This window comes from Otolemur garnettii, unplaced genomic scaffold, assembly GCF_000181295.1.
Source record: "Otolemur garnettii isolate 467f Iridium unplaced genomic scaffold, OtoGar3 scaffold00015, whole genome shotgun sequence".
NCBI lineage: Eukaryota > Metazoa > Chordata > Mammalia > Primates > Galagidae > Otolemur > Otolemur garnettii.
The window spans coordinates 8,521,664-8,543,128 of record NW_003852410.1 but is presented as its reverse complement, the minus strand read 5'-3'; the positions used below and the strand labels follow the sequence as shown (position 1 = coordinate 8,543,128).

The 21,465-nt window shown below is 41.6% G+C and overlaps 1 protein-coding gene and 1 pseudogene across 1 annotated transcript in view; both read left to right on the top strand.

The window, feature by feature from the left end:
- The window catches only part of CNTN4 (contactin 4), a 566,875-nt gene that overhangs the window by 530,170 nt on the left and 15,240 nt on the right, over positions 1-21,465 (top strand). Inside the window, exons 13-18 of the mRNA XM_003785487.3 lie at positions 4,996-5,171; positions 11,092-11,212; positions 15,685-15,843; positions 17,305-17,454; positions 18,993-19,063; positions 20,186-20,420. Of these exons, the coding sequence (XP_003785535.3) occupies positions 4,996-5,171; positions 11,092-11,212; positions 15,685-15,843; positions 17,305-17,454; positions 18,993-19,063; positions 20,186-20,420 (912 nt within the window). The remainder of the gene's footprint in view (positions 1-4,995; positions 5,172-11,091; positions 11,213-15,684; positions 15,844-17,304; positions 17,455-18,992; positions 19,064-20,185; positions 20,421-21,465) is intronic.
- LOC105886561 lies at positions 2,240-4,800 on the top strand (annotated as a pseudogene).

Here is a 21,465-nt window from a genome sequence, read left to right as displayed (position 1 = left end):
ACTTGTTGATATGACTGTTAACTGAGTGGTTATTAACAACTTCATGGTTGTTAATAATCTTTAGTACAAAGCACTTAGCCATCCAGACAGACATTATAGAAAAGACTACAGAAAGTAAATGAATATTGTTTTAATACTCTAGGGGAAATAAGCACATGGTAAATATATTTTAAAGTATCAGTCCTTTGGAGTTCTTGACTTATTCTCTACAGTACAAACCAACCACAGGTAGGGGAGTTTGGTGTTGTCCTGTTTATTGTTGCTATTTAATTACATCCAAATCCAGCCGTCAGTTCACATCTCGAGTTCTAATGGCCTTTGAGAGTTCTATGCACAGAACAATAGCCGAAGTGACTCTTCAGAATAAAAGTCATAAATACAGGTTCTTCCCAATGTTGATAAATTAAAACCCAAGAAGGGAAGACAGTTTGTTTTGCAAGAAGCCATCTGTTTATTTGTGTACAGTGTTTGTATTCAAATTTAAGGAAATTAATCAAGTAAAAAGCATCAGAATTCACAACACAGAAAACAGGAGTGCTGAACAAACATACACGTTGAGAAAACAAAGTAGCTAATGAGATTTTGAACCTCTTTAGTTTAATCTTCTCTGGTCCCAAGGAGACCTCTCTGGTGTGTGTACTGTGCCCAACTTACTTTGCATTGATTTTTGCTACTGCAGGCTTCAAAACATGAATGGGCGACAAGTGCTAAGTTAATGAATTAGCGGCTGTCAGCACAGCAACTGTACCAACATAAGCCTCTATTTAGGGAACTTCTCTGGTCCTTGGTTAACAGGCAGCTGACTTTACAATATTAAAAAATCTGTCCCAGATCCCTACATGTGCATAAAGAGATGAACATTTCTTTAGGAAACAAATGTCATTCAAAAATGGGAGCCAGAATTTCAAATGGCTCTAGGCTTTGGGGTTTGTGCCAGCTCCTTCCTGCTTGCCCAGAAATTGTCAGGAGATAGGGAGACAAGATGTTTTTAGGGACTGGCGCCTGGACATTTGACTCTACTCTCGTAAGTTTGATGTGTGAGCTTAGAGCGAGAGCCAGCATGTTAGGCATAAAATCACGACTGCTTGTTACCTGTCTAAGGCAGTGACTTCATTATTCATGCAGTGAAGCTCTCTGCAGCCATCTGTATCCCACGCAGGAATTCTTTGAATTCCTTCAGCATTTAAATATCTTCAGTTGACTTTTCATAATCAAAAGTGCAAATTGCTATATTACACACAGTAGATTTTTTCTCTGGGTGATTTGTGTATGGATGCTATGTTTTCAGCAAAGCGAGGAGAGGCAGAACAGCACAAGAGACAAGTTTCTTAACCACCGTGAGACATCAGTCTCCTCATCTGTTAAATAGGCGTAATAATAGTACCCATTCGCTAGGAATAAATGAAATAATCCATGCAAGACACTTACCAGTGCTAAGGGGCTCCGTTAGTTATTACAATATGAGGGTTATTCTTCTCTTTGCTACCCATGTAACACACAATAAGTGGTTGATGGATAAATCAACAAATGAATGTGTTAAAATAAAAATCTAAATTGCAACATCGGTGGCCAGCTATTTAAAGTAGAGTTAGGCAACATCTTTGTCAAATAAAAAACACAGTGGTATGTAATTTTAGCCTGGGGTTATCTGTTTCAGTTTTCATTTTATAGATGAGGAAAATTTAAATTCAAACATGTCAAATGACATATTAAATCAAAATGGGGTTAATGCCTACATTTTTGCTTAGAATAAGGTTTCGTCTTACCTCCTTTTCTCATTTAAAAAAAAATTATTCTGTATCTATTCCTGAGGGTCAGTGAATCAATGGAACAGATTTTTATTACATGGCTTGCAAAAGCCTCAGGTTTAGAAATAGGGATTTTCCATCCCATTACCTCTTAGCTGGCAGTGCCTGTGGTTCACTTTTCATTTCCTGGACATGACTCATTCAGCAGTGACTAAAAGCACATTAATCCACTTATCATGACCTTTTCCTATTTTCAAAAACAGCAAAAGCGTACCCCACTGCTAGATTATAATCTATTTAGGACCGAGATTTCCCTTTTCTTACAACCTGAAAAGTTTTCTTGCCGTATTTGGATAAAATGATAAAAAAAATTCTAAATTTTCCATTTAAAAAGGAAATTTTAGTGTGGGCTGTAGGGAAGGAAGACCCTTTAAAGCTCCCCCTAGGAGATATAATTTCAAACGTCCCAGCTGAGATTTTAATAAAATATTTGTAGCTTTCGGCTTTTGGCTTGGAGGAGGCCAAGGTGTATCTTTCTTTGGTCATCCTGAATCCGGGTTCATCCGACACCAGCCACGTTCACCTTGCTGCCTAAGTTCAACCCCAGTGAGATCAAAGTCGTGTCCCTGAGGTGCACTGGTGGCAAAGTTGGTGCTATGTCTGCCCTGGCCCCCAAGATTGGCTCCCTGGGTTTGTCTCCAAAAAAAGTTAGCGATGACATTGCCAAGGCAAGCGGTGACTGAAAGGGTCTAAGGATTACAGTGAAACTGACCATCCAGAACAGACAGGCCCAAACTGAAGTGGTACCTTCTGCCTCTGCCCTCACCATCAAAGCCCTCAAGGAACCACCAAGAGACAGAGAGAAACAGGAAAACATTAAACACAATGGAAATATCACTTTTGATGAGATTTGCAACATTGCCAGATAGATGTGGCACCAACCTTTAGCCATAGAACACTCTGGAACCATCAAAGAGATCCTGGGGACAGTGCAGTCAGAGCTGCAGTGTTGATGGCCACCACCCTCATGACATCACAGATGACATCAACAGTGGTGCTGAGAATGCTCGGGTAGTTAAAAAGGACCGGGGAAAATGTTTTTTTTTTTTTTTTTTTTTTTTTTGAGACAGAGCCTCAAGCTGTCCCCCTGGGTAGAGTGCCATGGCATTACAGCTTACAGCAACCTCCAACTCCTGGGCTCAAGCGAGTCTTCCGCCTCCGCCTCCCAAGTAGCTGGGACCACAGGCGCCCGCCACAACGCCCTGCCATTTATTTTTGCTACCCGTCATTGTTGTTTGGCGGGTCCGGGCTGGGGATTCGAATCCGCCACCTTAGGTGTACGTGGCTGGCGCCCCAGCCGGTTGAGCTATAGGCTCCGAGCCAGAAAATGTTTTAATAAAGGATCATTTGATGCCCACCCCCCTAAAAAAAATAATTTGCAAACTTCACAGCCTGAAACACAATCCTGTGACTATGGAAGAGGGGTAATTGATGTTTTTTTTTTTTTATTGTTTTGTTTGTTTTTTTGGTTTGTCGTCTTTGTAATTGATTGGTTGATTTGGTTTAGTGTAGTGCATAGAAATTTCTGGCTTGAAATTTTATTCTTAAGGCATTTATATGGCCTTTATATTTAATTCAAACTGCTTCTCACCATTGTACTGCCCGACACCATTTATGAAATCATGTTGCAGTGAAAATTAAGGTCCTGCAGGCTGAGTGGGCTGGCTCCTGCCTGTAATGCTTGCACTTTGGGAGGCTAAGGTGGAAAGATTGCTGGAGCCCAGGAGTTCAACACCAGCCTAGGCCACATAGTGAGACTCTGTCTCTACGAAATATTTTTAAGAAATAATTAGCCAGGCACTGTGGGAGGATATGCCTACAGTCCCAGCTACTCATGAGGCTGGGGCAAGAGGATCATTTGAGCCTAGGAGTTTGAGGACACAACCCCTTCTCAAAAAAAAAAAAAAAAAAATCTAAGGGACTCTGAGTGTCTTGAGTGTCATTTACAAACTGTCTCAGCTAAGCAAGCCCATTCTATTCCCACTGAAAACTATAATGCAAAGGGTGGATTTAAACATAAGTTGATACTCCTTATTTTGAAGAAGTATCATACTTATATCATTTTGTCAATGATGTTCATTGCTACATTATAATTACATTTCTAACACAATTTACTAAAACGCCTGCTAGCTTCAAATGGTTAAAACCATAAGCTGATAGCACATTATGCAGGTTATAAAAATATGTTAACAAAATTATGAAACCATACCTGTATAATATTACGTAGGGGGAAAAAAAGAACATTGTATGTGTCACATATTTGCAATGCGTAAGATGAAATAATTGGAAAACTATGAACCTGAAAGATGGGGGGGGGGGATTATACCAAAATGAAAATAGATGTTTTGAGTGGTAGAGTTTTTTTAATTTTCTCTCTCTCTCTCTCTCTCTCTCTCTCTTAGTTTGTGGTTTTTTGTTTTCGTTTTTGTTTTTGAGACAGAGTCTGACTTTGTCACCCTAAGTAGAGTGCTGTGGCATCTTAGTTCACGGCAACGTCAAACTCTTGAGTTTAAGTGATGCTTTTATGTCAGCATCCCAAGTAGCTGGAACTACAAGTGCCCACCCCAACACCTGGCTATTTTTACAGATGGATCTCACTCTGTCTCAGGCTCGTTTTGAACTCGTGGGCTCAGCCAATTCACCTGCCTTGGCCTCCCAGAGTGCTAGGATTACAAACATGAGCCATCTCTCCCAGCCCTTATTTCTGTTCCTTATTTTAATTTTTCTGAATTTTCTGAATTTACTGTACCAAAACATTTATCACCGTTATAATAGCAGAGAAAAAAAGCCCAACTAACTTCAAATCAACATGGATTTTCCCACCTGCACTTAGTTGAAATGTAGCTTTCTAGTGAAAATAAAATGCTATAAAAACCTTTTCAAAAAGGTAATTCAGAGGAGGCTGCCACAAAGCCTCCCACGAGCTCTTCAGAGATCTAACCCTTGTGCTCCCCAGCTTAGTTCTCCTGCTCTGAGAAGGTTCACAGAATGAGTATTTTCATCTTCTCATATTAAAAATGACCTCCTGAATTTGAGCTTCCCAGATGACTGAGATTTGCCAGTCACAGCTTAAGAAAAAAATAAAGCAAAAGTGCTCATTCCTTTATCCTGCTCTTGAATGCTGCATTTTATTTCACGTGAGCTCACAGGCTGTGTTGGTGGCATTTGTCGTGTTTTAACTCTGCAGATCCAACAAGGGTAATGGTGCCCCCTTCCAGCATGGACGTCACCGTTGGAGAAAGTATCGTTCTGCCGTGCCAGGTGACTCACGATCACTCCCTAGACATCGTGTTTACTTGGTCATTTAATGGACACCTCATAGACTTCGACAAAGATGGGGACCACTTTGAAAGAGTTGGCGGGGTAAGTGTTGATATCAGACTAACCACAGGAAGCCCAGCATGCAGCTGAACTTCTCAAAATTGACAACCTTGTTTAGACTAACTTGAAAACAGTACATAAAGTTACTATTTTATAATTTTGTTCAGGCAGCTTCTGTCAAAAAATCTTGGTTAATTCCTATTCCTTTCTGCATGATAAATGTAGCACCACAGGCCTAAGAGGATGTATGGCAGGCCTGCTTGCTGAATTAGGAAACTGAGGCTCACAGAGTTGTATGATTTGCATTGGTCTCATAGCTACTAAGTTGCAGAACTCAGCTTTATTTTTTTATTGAATTATAAACACATCGATCATGTATACATTAACGCATTTATGGGGTGCAATGTGCTGATTTCATATAGAATTAGGAACACTTACATCACACTGGTTAATATATATCTCCTCTCGTTTACTTAGTTATTGTGTGGGTGAATGGTAGGATCACACCTATGGTGCATAATGCAAGGGTACGTGTCGGATCCATTAGTATAGAGTGTAAATGTCTTAACAGAACTCAGCTTTAAACTTCAAATCCCAAGATCTCTGCCCCACATATACCATATACCAAGGAACCTGAATAAGAAAATAGCTTAAGGATTATTTCTGTGTATGTTTTAGTCTGCTAATTAAATTCCCTTTGGTCTTGTAGAAAACTCCTCAGTATAAATTTAGGGCTTTCTAGAATCTGATCTGATTGAGTTATTTATTATCTTCACGTAATCTGAACTCAAATAGTTGAATTTTCAAAATGCCTTACTTTCCATAAAAATATCTATTGTCATTGAATACATAACAAAAGAGGTCATGTCTCAAAATGATTTGTAACTATTGCAATTGTTCTCAAAAATACTATTCTCTGGCTTGGCATCTTAGCTCAGTGGTTAGGGCACCAGCCACATGCACCAGGGCTGGTGGGTTTGAACCTGCCCAGGGCCTACTAAAACAACAATGACAACAATAACAAAAAAATAGCCAGGCATTGTGGCAGGCACCTATAGTCCCGATAGTTGGGAGGCTGAGGCAAGAGAATCACTTAAGCACATGAGTTTGTTGCCATGGGCTGTGACACCGCGGCACTTTACCAAGGGCAACATACTGAGATTCTGTCTCAAAATATATATATATATATATATATATATATATATGTATACATATATATATATTGTTCTCTGCTCTAACACAGCCCTATGTTCCCAGTGATAAAGATTCACTCAATCAGCCAATCAAAACTAATGCCTGGCTGTCAGAATGAATGTCCTGCCAAACAGAAATGGAATTTATTCATTTATTTATTTATTTATTTTTGAAACAGAACCTCACTTTGTCACCCTCTGTAGTGTGCTGTGGCTTGTGGCTGAATTCTGAATTTTATTCTTTAGGCATTTATATGGCCTTTATGTTAAATTCAAACTGCTTCTCATCATTGTACTGTCTGACACTCAGTCAATAGTTCACAGCAACCTCAAACTCCTGGGTTCAAGTGATCCCCTTGCCTCAGCCTCCTGATTAGCTGGGGCTACAGGCACCCACCATAGTGCCTGGCTGTTTTTAAAGACAGGGTCTCGCTCTAGCTCAGGCTGGTCTCAAACTCCTGAGCTCAGATGATCCACCTTCCTCAGCTTCCCAGACTGCTGGGATTATAGGTGTGCTCCACCTCACCCAGCATTGCAAATTTCTGCTGGACTAGTACCAGGGCTGAGGCACAGATGAAGTCACCCTAACTGGGGTCAAGCACTAATGACCACCTGTTGCAGGGATCAATATGTAGAGTTGCCTTCATTCTCTTTCCCCATGGGACATACGTTCCCTCTGTGAAACTAGTGCTAACACCAATCAACTAGGGCTAAGAAACGTGCAGGCTGGGAGTGGAAGCTCACACCTTTAATACCAGTACTTTGAAAGATGGAGGTGGAAGGATCACCTGAGGCCAAGAGTTTCAGATCAGCCTGCACAGGATAGTCAAACCCTGTCTCTACAAAATTAAAAAATTAGTCAGATGTGGTGGCTCGTACCTGTAGTTCCAGCTACTCCGAGTGGGGCTGAGGTAGGAAAATCAATTGAGCCCAGGAGTTTGAAGTTGTAGGGAGCTAAGATGATGTCACTGCATTTTAGCCTAGGTGACAGAAGGACATTGGGTCTCAATAAAACAAAAAGGAACGAAAAGAAATTAGTGCAAAACTTAGGATAGTACTACAGCATTTGATATCTTAAATGTCTGAGCCACAAGGATCGTTACTAATGTATATGCAATTCTGAACCTGAGCCCCTTTCAGTTTCTATTTCCTGGGTCAGCATGGTAGAAATGATGCTTGAGAGAGTCAGCTTCCTGAGGTTTTTAAAAAAGTTATTGTTTCATTGTCCTCTGATGCCCGGGAGTCCTCTTTCAGAAACAGAACAACCACAGTGTGGGAAAACAAGCTGATGCCATTGTGCTCTTTTTGGTAGAAACATAAAAAAATGTGTATCTCAGTTAACAGTTTGGTCCTGATGACTTCAAAGGGAAGAGAAACTTATTGTGGTCTCCTTCCGTGAGGAGTACCTTAGCCTGATTTTATTTTTTTCTTTGTTTCAGTTTTACATTAAACATATAAGTCTGGCCGAAATTTGTAATTCATGCACAGGGATTTCTAACCTGCGGCCTGCGGGCTGCATACTGATTTTGTGGGAACTTTTTTTGCTTACCTGTGGTATTAGACATCACGAAAAGTATAGATGGGCTTTTTTTTTTTTTTTTTTTTGGCTAAACATTTTCCTTAGTGTTTGTGTATTTGATGTGTAGCCAAAGATTATTCCTGTCCTTCCAGTGTGCAGCAGAGAAAATAAAGTTTGAGCACCTCAAATAGAGTACGTTCTAATTCACAGAAATTACATTAATAGTTTGTTGTGCTATGAAATATCCAGGCTACAAGTTTCTTTGACATACAAGCCCTTGGTGGATAAAAAGAATTATTGACATAGTGTCGACATTTCTTTAAAGCAAATTTGACTTCTGCCTTAAAAACAATGTGGCTTCTCACCATACCTGCACACATTCTCTTGTGAGACATTTTTTTTTATTTAAACCTATACTCAAAATCCTAACATGTGAAATGTCTTAGGTAAATATGTAGGAATAAAAATAATAGTGATGATAATAATTCCTTATACTTGCAAAATACCTAATCATTTATTAAGCACTTTCTCATGATGTGGGACAATGAAGTTTAAGAACTCATCCTAGAAAAAGTGTTTTGAAGGGTGGACTAGGTGCTGGCAACAGTGTGTATCTTCCCAAGGAGAGTACTTTGAAGGTGACCATAGTGATATTCAGCAATGAGGTATGTAGTAGCCTTTTCTCTGGGCTGAGTCCATGAACTTGTGGACAACAGTGGTTTGAGCTGCATGGGCCCACTTATATGTGGATTTTTTTTTTTTTTTTGAGACAAAGTCTCACTATTTCACCCTTGGTAGAGTGCTGTGGCATCACAGCTCATAGCAACCTCAAACTCTTGGGTTTAAGCCATACTTTTGCCTCAGCCTCCCAAGTAGCTAGGACTACAGGTGCCCGCCACAACGCCCAGCTATTTTGTTGTTGTTGTTGTAGTTGTCATTGTTGTTTAGCAGGCCTGGGCCAGGTTTGAACCCACCAGCCCTGGTGTATATGACCAGCTCCCTACCCACTTAGCTACAGGCACGGAGTCATAGGTAGATTTTTTTTTCAACCAAACATGATTGAAAATATGGTATTTATAGGATGCTAGCCCTCAATACAGAGGGCCTACTTTTCATGTACATGAGTTCTGCAGGAGTTTTTTTTTTTGAGGGAGAGTTTTACTTTGTTGCCCTCAATAGAGTGCCATGGCATTACAGCTCACAGCAATCTCCAACTCTTGGGCTCAAGAGATTCTCTTGCCTCAGCCTCTCAAGTAGCTGGGACTACAGGTGCCTGCCACAAGGCCTAGCTATTTTTAGAGGCAGAGTCTTGCTTTGGCTCAGGCTGGTCTCGAACCCTGAGCTCAGGCAATCCACCCACCTCCACCTCCCAGAGGGATGGGATTACAGGTGTGAGCCGCCACACCAGGCCTGGTTCTGCAGGACTTGAGTATGAACACATTTTGGTACACTCAGGGTCCTGGAACCAGTCCCCGTGTATACCGTGGGATGAGTGTATACCTATTTAATCCTCACAGACCCCAGGAAATAGGTTAGCAGTTATCTTCCCATATCATTGAGAAATTATAGGACTTGATCACTAAGTAGAGGAACCTGGATGAAAACCAAAGTATTATAAATAAAAGAGCTTTCAGGTTAAAATGAAATCAAACTTTTCCTAAATTTGACTTGATATCTTTGACATGATTGTTTCACAAAGAAAACTGATCATGACCATCAGTGATACCCGTGTAGATTTACTCTGCACTTCACAGTTTTCAGAAGGATTTCACATATACACAAAATCTCACTGGATTTCACAACCTAGCCCAAAGGTCTTACAAAAGTCAATAAATTAATGCCCGGAGAGATTAAAAGGCAGATAAAATCACACACCAAGGATCAGCCTCCACGAAGTACCAAAATTGTAGCTTTCTTCACCACGTGCTTTTCCTCTCTTTTAAGCCTGTGTTGTACTTGGTAATCTCACCTCTTTCATGGTCCTCAGTAAATGTGAGTGTGATGCGTTGTGCTTAAACAAAGAAAGGAAATTATGTACGCATCAATTTTGAATGAAGGTAAGGCCTTTCTGGTTGACAGTGAAGCATTATCATTCAGAATAGGGGCTGGCCCTGCCATATACCGGCTAAGTAGCTTCAGGCAGGTCTCCTAAGCTCTTTTAGGTAGAGTTTTCTCATCTGTAAAATAAGAATAGCAAAAGTACCTGTCCCATAGGACGTGTGAGTATTTAGTGAGTTAATATAAGTAAAGCACGTGGAAAGTAGCAGTCATATCCTAAATACTGATATTGTCACTGGGGGATTAGCAACAGCTACTAGTATACCAACTACTAGAAGCAATCAGCTTCCCAGCCTACAGTTTGGGAAAACGAGGGCCAGCCAGTATACCCGAAATTATCTTTTCATCTCTGAGAGCTTCTAGAATGAAGTGTAGTTTCCCCCCAGTCTGGCCCCTTGGGTGGTCTGATGCTATGGCTGCAGCTGTTCTCCAAGCTTTTGATTATCAGAGCTATGAAACCAAACTCCAAGGTGTAGTAGTCTTCTTCAGTTAAAAAGCTGCCTTTGTGATAGCCTGTGGAAACATCTCCTCGTATTTATTAAAAGTAGTGTGCTGGCCAACGGTGTAGAAATATTTCTGGGGCACAGAGGCATCCATACAGGATGTAATTGGTCCTATTCATCTGCTCATCAAACATGCATTTGGCATTTGGAAAACAAATTAGCACCATTCCATAGTAGGTGAAGCAAGATTTCCTTAGAGGATTTGATCCTCATAATCCTTTAATTCAAACCTGGGAGCAATCAAAATGCTGGCTGTAAGACAGGGCTGTGCAGTAAAATGCAGATGCCTCCAAATGCGGGCTTTCTTCCTCTTTCCAAATATAGAGTTTCAGAGTATTAGAATGCCAGTGAAGGTTGCAGGGCTGAGAGTGTGTCTGAAGAAACCCAGGAGACTAAATCAAGAGCCACCTTCCATAAGTTTAAGTGCTTCCAGTATGGGTGGCAATCCGCTCCAGAGACCCAGGGAAGCCAGACAGACACCTGGGGTCTTGTCGAAGGTGTGTTCTGAAAATGCTGGTGCTCTTATCTCTCCGACAGGCTCACATAGTTTTAATAGGCCATGGATTGCATCACTAATGTTTTCATCAGCCAGTGTAAAATAAATCCATTAGTCACAGTGTCCTTCATGTGATAATGATATTTAGAGCTCATTAAAAAGTAATTGTAGCCACTTTCCCCTACTTTATCAGCAGGATTCAGCTGGTGATTTGATGATCCGAAACATCCAGCTGAAGCATGCTGGGAAATACGTCTGCATGGTCCAAACGAGTGTGGACAAGCTATCTGCTGCTGCCGACCTGATTGTAAGAGGTATTGCATTTTTGTTTTGTTTTGATTTGTTCTGTCCTTAAAGTATTTTTGAAATACCTACTCTAGCAGAGTTCTGTAAACCTCAGTGGTTTAGAAGTATGGAGAAGAGGCAGGCAGAAGCTGAACGTGGTAAGCAGCGGCTGCCATCTGTAGAAGCTTCGTACCCTTTCAGAAAGGGGATCGCCAGAAACTGCCCTAAGTAAATCCAGTTACTTTACACTAAAAATAACTCCTTCAGGTCCCCTGATTATGGCTGTTGGAGTTGATATGACTTTCTAGAATAACTTCAGATTAACCAAAGCAAAAAGTTCAAAGAAGGATCAAACTGTACTTTTGTATGTCTCATCTGGGCTAAACTGAATTAGTATTTTAGGCCTCTGGTATAACAGTGGATTAAGTCAAGTCATCGCCAGGCTTTTTCTTAGCTTCTTTTTTTCCCCCTGAAGTTAATAGTGCTGTTGAGTTCCTAAAATATGGCTTTGGGGGAAAACAGTTCCCGACTGCCCGTGAGGTAGTAAATAAGCTGGGAGTTGATGTAAGAATGAATGTCTGTGAGATTCTCCTGAGCACTGCCAGCAAGGCCTAATTTGGACCTCACAACTATGCCCACCCCAACTGAACCACACCAACTGAGTGCATTCCAAGTCTCACCAAACCAACTTGTAAAGGAACTGTAAATAAACTTTTAGGAATTTTTTTTTTTTTTCCGTTTTCGGCTGGGGCTGGGTTTTGAACCTGCTATCTCCGGCATATGGGGGCCACCGCCCAACTCCTTTGAGCCATAGGCACTGCCCGGAATTTTTTTTTTTTTTTTAATAGAGTCTCACTCTGTTGCCTTGGCTAGCTCACCTCACACTCTTGGGCTCAGGCAATTATCCTGCCTCAGCCTCCCAAGTAGCTGGGACTACAGGTACCCACCACAACACCCAGCTGATTTGGGCTCAAGCAATCATCCTGTCCAGCCTCCCAAGTAGCTGGCATTCATCACAACACCCAGCTGGTTTTTCTATTTTTAGTGGAGACAGGGTCTCACTCTTACTCAGGCTGCTCTTGAACGCCTGAGCTCAAATGATCCCCGCACCCCAGCCTCCCAGAGTGCTAGGATTTTAGACATGAGCCACACTGCTGGCTTTAAGAAGTATTTTTAAATTCCAGACTTAGCAAGAGTGAGACCTCATCTCCAAAACTAGCCTAGCACTGTGGCAGGCACTCTGCCAAGGACAACAAAGTGAGACGTTGTCTCAAATAAATAAATAAACTAGAAATAATTTTAAATGAAAAATTAAATCTTTCTGAAACACTGTACATACTGGAATTAAACCTCTGCACACTCAGCAGTTTTCTGAAATATTAGAGGTGAAGCCATCACAGGGCAGCAAAATAATCTCTTGACTGGTGTCTCCTTCACTGAATCCCGAACTGTTGGTGTTGAGGCATCTCCAGTAAGCTGGCTGAGCTCAGGCAGAACTTTGAATGTAAGAAAATAAAAATTCAAGACATCAAGACTGGAGACAGGGTGAATCTGAGTACACAGGGAACAAAGTATTATTGGAAGCAAAAATAAAAATGTGTTGCTATATCCTCTCCGCATAACGTGAGGAGTGAAATGTGTGGGAGTTAGCAACTGAAACTAATTGTCAAGAGAGATCCAAGAAAAATAGCATTCCATCATGTGTGCTTTGCTCCCCCTTTAAATTGCCTTAAAAAACTTTTAGAAATGGTTCAGATAAAGGCTCGATAAGAGAAAAAATTTCAACATAGGTAAATCTTCCCGCAAAATAACTTACTGAAATATGTTTATTTCCATTTTAAAATACACCAGCGTGGGTCTGCGCTCCCCTTGGGGATAAAAGAATTCTGTTGCTGAAAATTTATCCTCTATTTAATTAGGATAATGTTTAGATCAGCAGTTTAAACACCAATAAATTAGACTAATAAATATTTAGATCAGTAATACTTGAAGTTCTTAAATGATATTGTATACTTCATTTCACAGAAAATAACACCAAATACCAAGAGAAATTTGCAAACGCAGCGTAAAAGAAAATCTAGTCTAATCAGTTAATAAGGCCAATAAATTAATATTGCCATTTAAAGCCATCATCTTTCATTGTATCCCCAGCTTTGCCCTTGCAGCTTTTCTACACATTGCAGAAGGAAGGCAGAAATGTATTTCACCACCCATAGGAGATTTTCATATTTGAAACTAGAGTAGCTTTGAGTCCTGGCTCTTTGATTCTCTGATGCCTGCTCTTTTTAACCTTTAGTGCTCTAATAGCAGCCAGAGAAGCAGACACAGGTGTCAAGCCCAATATTCCCTTTGCTTTTACCTAGGACAAAAACTTATATCCGCTCCTAAGCATGTTATCATTTTGTTCAGAGGACAAAGATTTGCACATTTTGTGGTTTTGAAAGAGGGACCCAACTTCCCTAAAACAAAGTGGGTAAACATTCTTCCCTAAGACAAAGTGGGTAAACATTCTGTAAGGGGTTTCTACTCCCTAGTGGACAGAGAGGCGAGAAGGTATAGAATGGCACCGGAGAAGTACTATCTGCTCTCTGGTAGCCAAATTCAGGCCAACCTACATTTCCTTCCCACACGGTGGCCAACGACGGGCTCAGATACTTCCTATCGATTTAATTCTTTGAGAAGTTCACAGGGGAACACTTTTCTATTTATGGTACTTGGATTTGAAAGGCCAGTGAAGCAGTATTCGTAAAGAAAAAAGATGGGGAAGGCTAGAATGAGAAAGTTGGTAAGAAAGAATATATATTATATTGTCTTCTAGACCTTCTCTGGTTAACAAGGGTCCCAAAGACCAAAGGTTACATCAGCCATATCTAGATGGCATTAGATTGACGCGCTGAAATGTCACCGTGGAAAACTAATCAGCTCCAGCACACAGATTTTCAGACATTTCATTCAGGAGTGGGAGGGAGGAGATAAATTTAGTCTCACCTGTGAGTCTATAAAAATGATTTTGAAAAAAGGAAAGAGAATTTAGGGCATCATATAAAGGGTGAAGGAGTGAATTCTAGAACAAAGTCTAACTTTAAGAAAGTGCCATTAACTTTTCACTGCTCTGCGAGACATCTTCTTTGCCTGTCCCCGTGACGTATTTTGGTAGTACGTTTGATTGCTCTACTGGGGATTAGTAAATCCCTCCTGGGACTATCTCCCTATGCCCGTTGAATGGGCATGAGGCTTGTCATTCTGTCCCCTCAAAATCACCTTGCCTCCTGAGGGGTTCAATTGTGCCTTGTTAAAAATGCATTTAACTGTCGGGTAAGAGCTTTCATGTTGGAAGATGGGGTAGCGTTGAGTCTTTGCTCTGGCACTGCTGTTATTTTGTCTTTACCCACCAACCACTTTCCACCCCTCTATTTCTGTCACGGTTTTCAAGCCCTCATGTAAATCTGATTTCCTCCCCTTTCAGTGGTGTAAGAAGTAGATGGAAAGAAACAAGGAACATCAGGGAGATAAGTAGAAAAACATAGGTATGACTTTCAGAAACTACAAATGAGGGTGTTTAGACGGCAGCCCAATTTTGAAATTGCTTTGAAGAAGGGACAGCCTTGAAACTCTTGAGCACGGGCCATTTTCACAGCAGTTCCCTTGCACACAAGTGTGTGCTCATATTGGAAGCGGGCGGGGGGTGAGGACAGTGTCCACAATTACAGTGCCGAGCGACATGCAGAGCGACACTGTGGCTTCCAAAATTTCAAAGCCATTTCTGCTCAAATCTGTATTCTCAGTGGTAGAAATGACCATTTCCAGCAGACTGTAATCTTCATGAAATCAGGAAGCAGGATCTATTTTTTATCATGACTCTATCCCCAGGTAATAGCGCCTGACCCATAGTAGGAACCTACAAATGCAGGTATATGATGAAAGAATTCATGAATTCAGGCCCTTATGGTAGCCACTATTCTCTTTTCATATCACAACAAATATTCTATTGTAAGTCTTTGTTTACCTATTAGTTCTTCCTAGTCCATTATGAGTCTCTAGAGCAGTGGTTTTCAACCTTCTTTATCTCACAGCACACTCGAACCTATAGTTAGACTTCCGTGGCACACTTCAATCATGTTGATCAAAAAAAGAGTAAAAAAAGAATATACTTACTGTGCTTTGAACTTCGTTTGAAAATAATTTAATTAATGATCTTTAAAAATGCTTGAGGCACACCTAAGATCCTGTCGTAGCACACCAGGGTGCTGTGGCACAGTGGTGAAAATCACTGCTCTGGAGGGAAGGGGCTCTGTCCCCTATGTCTCTATGGTTTCTATGGCGGTGGAGGCCATCAGAGTTCCCAGCACCTAGTAGGTGTTGAAAAAGGATTTGACAAGTGATAAATCTGTGAGTGGGTGAGTAAGTGCTTGAATGGGTCCGTGTGCATTCAAGTAAGCGGATCATTTATGTAGACATTTGAACACACTGCTCTAATTATGAGCACCCTGCTCTTCCCCAGGTCCCCCAGGCCCCCCTGAGGCTGTGACCATAGACGAAATCACAGACACCACAGCTCAGCTCTCCTGGAGACCCGGACCTGACAACCACAGCCCCATCACCATGTACGTCATTCAAGCCAGGACTCCATTCTCCGTGGGCTGGCAAGCAGTCAATACAGGTACCATATTGGGTGCTTAGTTCAGGGTTCTCCTGGAATTCGACATAATAGACAAAGCACGGTGGCAGACGCCAAGTGATGCCTAGGTTCTCATTCAGACACAGCTACAAATGATGGATCATGTTCGGTGCACAAGCCTCAGGCCACTGTACTGTCTTCAGTTAATATGTTTCTGGATATCAACTCACACTTGCCTTTTAACTTGTCCTAAGTAATAATATCTGTGCAATGATGCATCTTTTGTGCTGTTATTTATTTTTCTTAACACGCATTAAAAAATACATAATAACAATAAAACGCATCCATCTGCATCTTACCTAAAAATTATCTATATTTCACTGTGGGAAATTATCTGTGTTCCACTTTGGGAAGCAGTGGGATCTGTTGAACTATAATCACAGTCTTCGTGAAGTTCATACCCGCTCTCTACAGCCAGTAACCGAGGACTGGAGAGTCTCTTTACTTGCTGCCCAAGTAAAGATATTCTATGATGGATACATTTGGGGATAGAGGATATGAGGGTTTTTTTAAAACTAGTTTTACAGATTAACCCATTTTTAGCAGCAGCACTTTTATCCTCTTCCTTTATTATATTTATACAGTACTTTCTATTTTTTCTAAGTTTCACAATCATTCCTCTTTGGGTCTTGAATAATTTTTACATCATTCTCACGTCTGTCAATACCTCCAAATTGAGACACTATTTAATTTAGATTTCATTTGGGGGAAAACTGGACAACCAAGTAATTATATGCAAGATACCCCTCTAGACACTAACACTTAGCTATGTGACCTTGGTGTTTTGAAGGAGAGATCGATGGAGTGGTACGTCCAGTTTTGTGCAATACATACAAATTGTACTCATGTTAACAACTCGGATTTGTTTTCACATTTTAGCTTATGGAGCCTCAAAAATAGATTTTGAGTATTTCTTGCTGTAATTACTGACTTTCTGCTGAGTCACAGGAGTGCTTTAGGAAGGAAAGATGAGAAACGTGTAGAATTTAGGAGATGAATTCTGACTATGAATCCACTGATCTCCATACATCCTCATTTTCCTCTTCTGTTAAAGGAGCAGAGAGAACTGTTTAAGAATGACTATAACAATTTTTACCTTGCTCATGGGGTAGTTGTAAGAGTTCAACCATGTGCCTGGCACTAAATAATAAATGCTGAAAAACATGTGAGAACAGTAATGATGGTGAAGTAGCTTTGGGTCTTTGTATCTTTTATGCTGTCATCCACTGGTATTGGAGTTGCGTTTATTAGTTGAACAGACAGAGAGAGTTCTGAGACTGCCTCCCTGGAATGGAGACAGCTTGTGCAGCTCTGTCAGACCCCTCCACTGCCCAAATGCCGATGATGATGCTGGTGGATGTGCCGTCTTCCTGACGTGGTCTCAGCATTTATTTCCTGCCAATCCTCTGAGCCCTCCCCCCACTCCCTTTTGGTGTCTTTCAGTCCCAGAACTCATCGACGGGAAGACGTTCACTGCGACTGTGGTGGGTTTAAACCCTTGGGTGGAATATGAATTCCGCACAGTCGCAGCCAATGTGATTGGAATCGGGGAGCCCAGCCGCCCCTCAGAGAGACGGAGGACAGAAGAAGCCCGTGAGTAGCCCCCAGGTCACAGTCGGTCTGTTCCTGCGGCATCTGTGCTGGCAGCTACTGTTCCTTAGGGAAAGGATTGAAATTCTTGCTGCTTTTCAGCCCTCCTGAGGCTGTGTATTAGCACACCCTTCCCCTTAAACGATTGTAGTGATCAGAAATCAGGCCAGTGGAAGCTCAGCTTACCAGGCAATGAGTTTTAATCAAGAGTGAAGTTCTTATTTGGTCCACTTCTGTGGCCGGAAACACACTGTGCTTGGTTCTCTCGAAAGCCAACTCTTTCTTCTTCGGTTCATTTGTCACCAAGATTCCTCTAACAGGAATTGTCTCACAGAAAGCACTAATGGCAAAGGATAATGTCTTTATAAATGTTCACTAAGATTTTTGTAGGGTATAAACTGTTCCCAGAAACTGAGATTCGGGACATGCTGCTAATTCATACAAGACCAGTCAGCAATTCAGTACAGCCTTCCGCATACACAGCTTGAGTGAGCGCAGGGAGAGGGTAACTAACTTGTCTGAGTCAGTCGTGCTTTTATTTCTCGCATGTAAAGCCGGAGGCCTCCGCCTCTATGTGGTCTTCATAGAGTTCCTGGCTGTGGAGAAGCCAGTGTGTTGAAGCAATGGCAAAGTCTCTAAGAAAATGGGAGCTCTGACCCTCCTCTCAGAAAAAGAAAAAAAAAATTCATCTAGATCTATTTCATTGGCTTTAACTAATACGGGACATGCCCAGTCACCGGCTCCATAACCCAGTGAAACGTGTGAACAATCTGTCTGGGCTCTTTCAGTTACACGATGATAATTGTGCTAATCTCATGCCTTCTTTTCCCTTTCCCGAACGGTAATTGATTTTTCTCAGCAGTCCTGAGAAGGAAGCTAGCACGATCCCCGCTCTTTTACACAGAGAAAACTGGGGATCAAAGAGATGAATCACAGTGAACCAGGGGTCGACCTATTTCCACTTCCTTCAACACCCAGCTCAAAACGCACCTTCGCCCAAGAAGCCATAGTCACCCCTACTCTGAGCAGCCTGCTGCTCCAGAACCCCAGTGTACTTGTCGGTGCCATGTGCACCCTACTCTTCTTGTTGTGAACCTTGCTCTGTGACTGCAGTGTACCTGCTCTCACCCCCCGACCACACTGTAAGCTGTGCTCGGGCAGAGTCCACACCAGCTTTTCTCTGTGTACCACGGCACGGTTATTAAATGCTGAACACAGTATTAGGACCAGAACCTCAGTCCTTCCCTCTTCCCTGGAACCTCTTGGTCTGTAGGGATTGAGCTGAACAAGTGTTCAGACGTGTCAGATAACATCTGTACCTGGTTGGATGGGAAATGGGTAATTAATACCAATTTCCTTGGTAAGTTTCACTTCCCCGAGCTGGTGCTGGGGGCCCCTTGCCGATGCTGTTTCTACTCTCAAAGGACAAAGGTGTGTGCATCACAGTATTCTCTGAAAGTAAGGCACCTCAGCCAGGCAACCTTCCTGACCCTCTTTTGACTTTGCTACCTGACATAACTTGTTTTTTGTCTCCCACACAGTCCCTGAAGTCACCCCAGCTAACGTCAGTGGTGGAGGAGGCAGCAAATCTGAACTGGTTATAACCTGGGAGGTAAATGAATCACAGAACAGAAGGAACATGCATTTGGCTAAGCTGTTTTATTATTTTCCTCCATGTTAAACATAGCTGGGAAGATCCCTCCTCTATCTGTAACAGCTAAAATCCATTTGAGGGCACACACTCCCTTTCATCTAGCTAATGGCTGGCAGAAAAAGATAGGGCTTACCCATCAACTGTAGAGGCAAGTTTTAATTTAATTCATCATGAGGAAAATAGTCTGGAGAGGGAAGACAACACAAGTAAAAATATATATATTAAAGAAGCCTCGTTCAGAGAAAACCAGTTTTTCTTTTCTTCCTGAATTGCTACATTGCCAATTGATTTAAACGTCTGCCAGCAATAGATTCAGTGTCCCAGCATGATTTCCTGACAATTGGCTTTGCTTCTGCAGTTTTCTTTTAGTAAGTATTTTTTTTTTTAACAACCTAAAGGAAAGTTAGTCACCAATTTATTAAGTATTGACTTTAAGAGAGGAGGTGGGAGTTTTATAAAGGATTCTTAAGGGTTTTTTTTGAAAGATTCTAGGCAATAGCCTCGGAAATTAAAATCTTTCATTTACCCAAAGCACGGCCATGAAAGGAATCCCTCACCCTCCAACTGAATCTTCCCTTCTCAGTGGGAGGAATCTCGCCTGAGCCAAAATGGCCTTTTCTCCTTCAGTGAGATCGTTTGTTTTGCACTGGAGGGGGATGAGTATTAAATGGTACATTGGGAGATGTCGCTTTTTAGGAGACCGACGTCCAGATTCTTTCACAGTCATTTCCAACTATTTTAGAGCTGGGCCTGCCCCATCAAAGAGCTGGGCTCCAAACTGCAGACCGTCATTTAAATATATTTATTTATTTATTTATTTATTTATTTATTTTTGAGACAGAGTCTCACTATGTCGCCCTGGGTAGAGTGCTTCATTTAGCTTTTTAACTAAATGCTATTGGATCAGTACCTCATGAGTGCTTAAGCCTGACTGCAAGCCCTAAATTCAATAGACTCCTTACCAAACCTCAAATAAGATACGTGGGGCAAAAGGTAGACAAGACTGTTGAAGCCGGCAGGAGCTGCCACGTTTAAATCAAACTGCTGTGATTTCTGAAGACCACCTCCTTTCCTTCCCAGACAGTCCCCGAGGAGTTGCAGAATGGGAGAGGCTTTGGTTACGTGGTGGCCTTCCGGCCCTACGGCAAAATGAGCTGGATGCTGACGGTGCTGGCCTCTGCCGACGCCTCCAGATACGTGTTCAGGAACGAGAGCGTGCGCCCCTTCTCTCCCTTTGAGGTCAAAGTGGGCGTCTTCAACAATAAAGGGGAAGGCCCCTTCAGTCCACCCACAGTGGTGTATTCTGCAGACGAAGGTAGGATGTCTGCTGCACCAATAGCCGATACTTCTTTAATTCTGAAATATGCTAGGATGTATAATCAATTTAGAACTGTACATGGAAACTGAGGACGTATCCTGATTTGAGGAAAGGATAATGTAGAAAAGTTAATTCATTATCTCCCAGCAATCTCTTAAACACATAGCTAGCCATTATTAATTCCACTGCTGGACTAGAATTACAAATACCACATAAGATCCTCATAACTATATCTGTGTATCATCATGACTTTTAAGAGGATTTTATTTTATGCCTTCAAGGGAATACCCAAGCATGCTATGCATTTTCTCTTACCAGTTGTATTTTCATAAATCAGGTTACATTAAATAATTATAATTAATTGTGCCTTATAAAGGAAAAGCGTAAGTGATGAAGTGGTATGACTGTGTTCATGGCCATGCACAGTGTCATCATGTTTAATGTCTCTCACTATCACACTACGACCACCTCTGTGCTATCTGCTCTCAGGATGCCTCTCACACAGTGCTCATTACCATTGGAGTTCACCTCTATTGTTATAAAGACGATGTGCAGAATGAGACTATATTAGAAAATCTGAAAGTTGAGTCATTGATGGAGTCAGAGAAGATGCAAAAAATTCTTCTCCCCAAGTAAAGAAATCATCCCGTTCGATTCAATACTCCTCTGTGATCTAGCCTCTAACGATTCCCTTCTCTGCATGCTCCATGTCCGGCCAATCCAAGGATTTGCAATGATCAGAACTAGCTTCAACTCCTTGCATCTGCTTCATTTTCTCCTAGATGATGGCCCTAGTCACTGGATTATGAAAACGAGAGAGACGGGGGAAAGGGCAATCAAATGACTTGGCTAAAATTGAGGAGGGCTGAATGAGAGTTCAGTTCTGCACTGTAATATGTGTAAGCTTGAACAGGTAGATACGCTCTGGGCCTCAGCATCTTCAGCTGCAAAGGAGAGGCTGGACTGGTGCTTTCCAAATTTCAGTTATTTTCACCAGATTCTGCCAGAGCCGTGTACCCTTTGTCTGTGTTAACATTTTCCT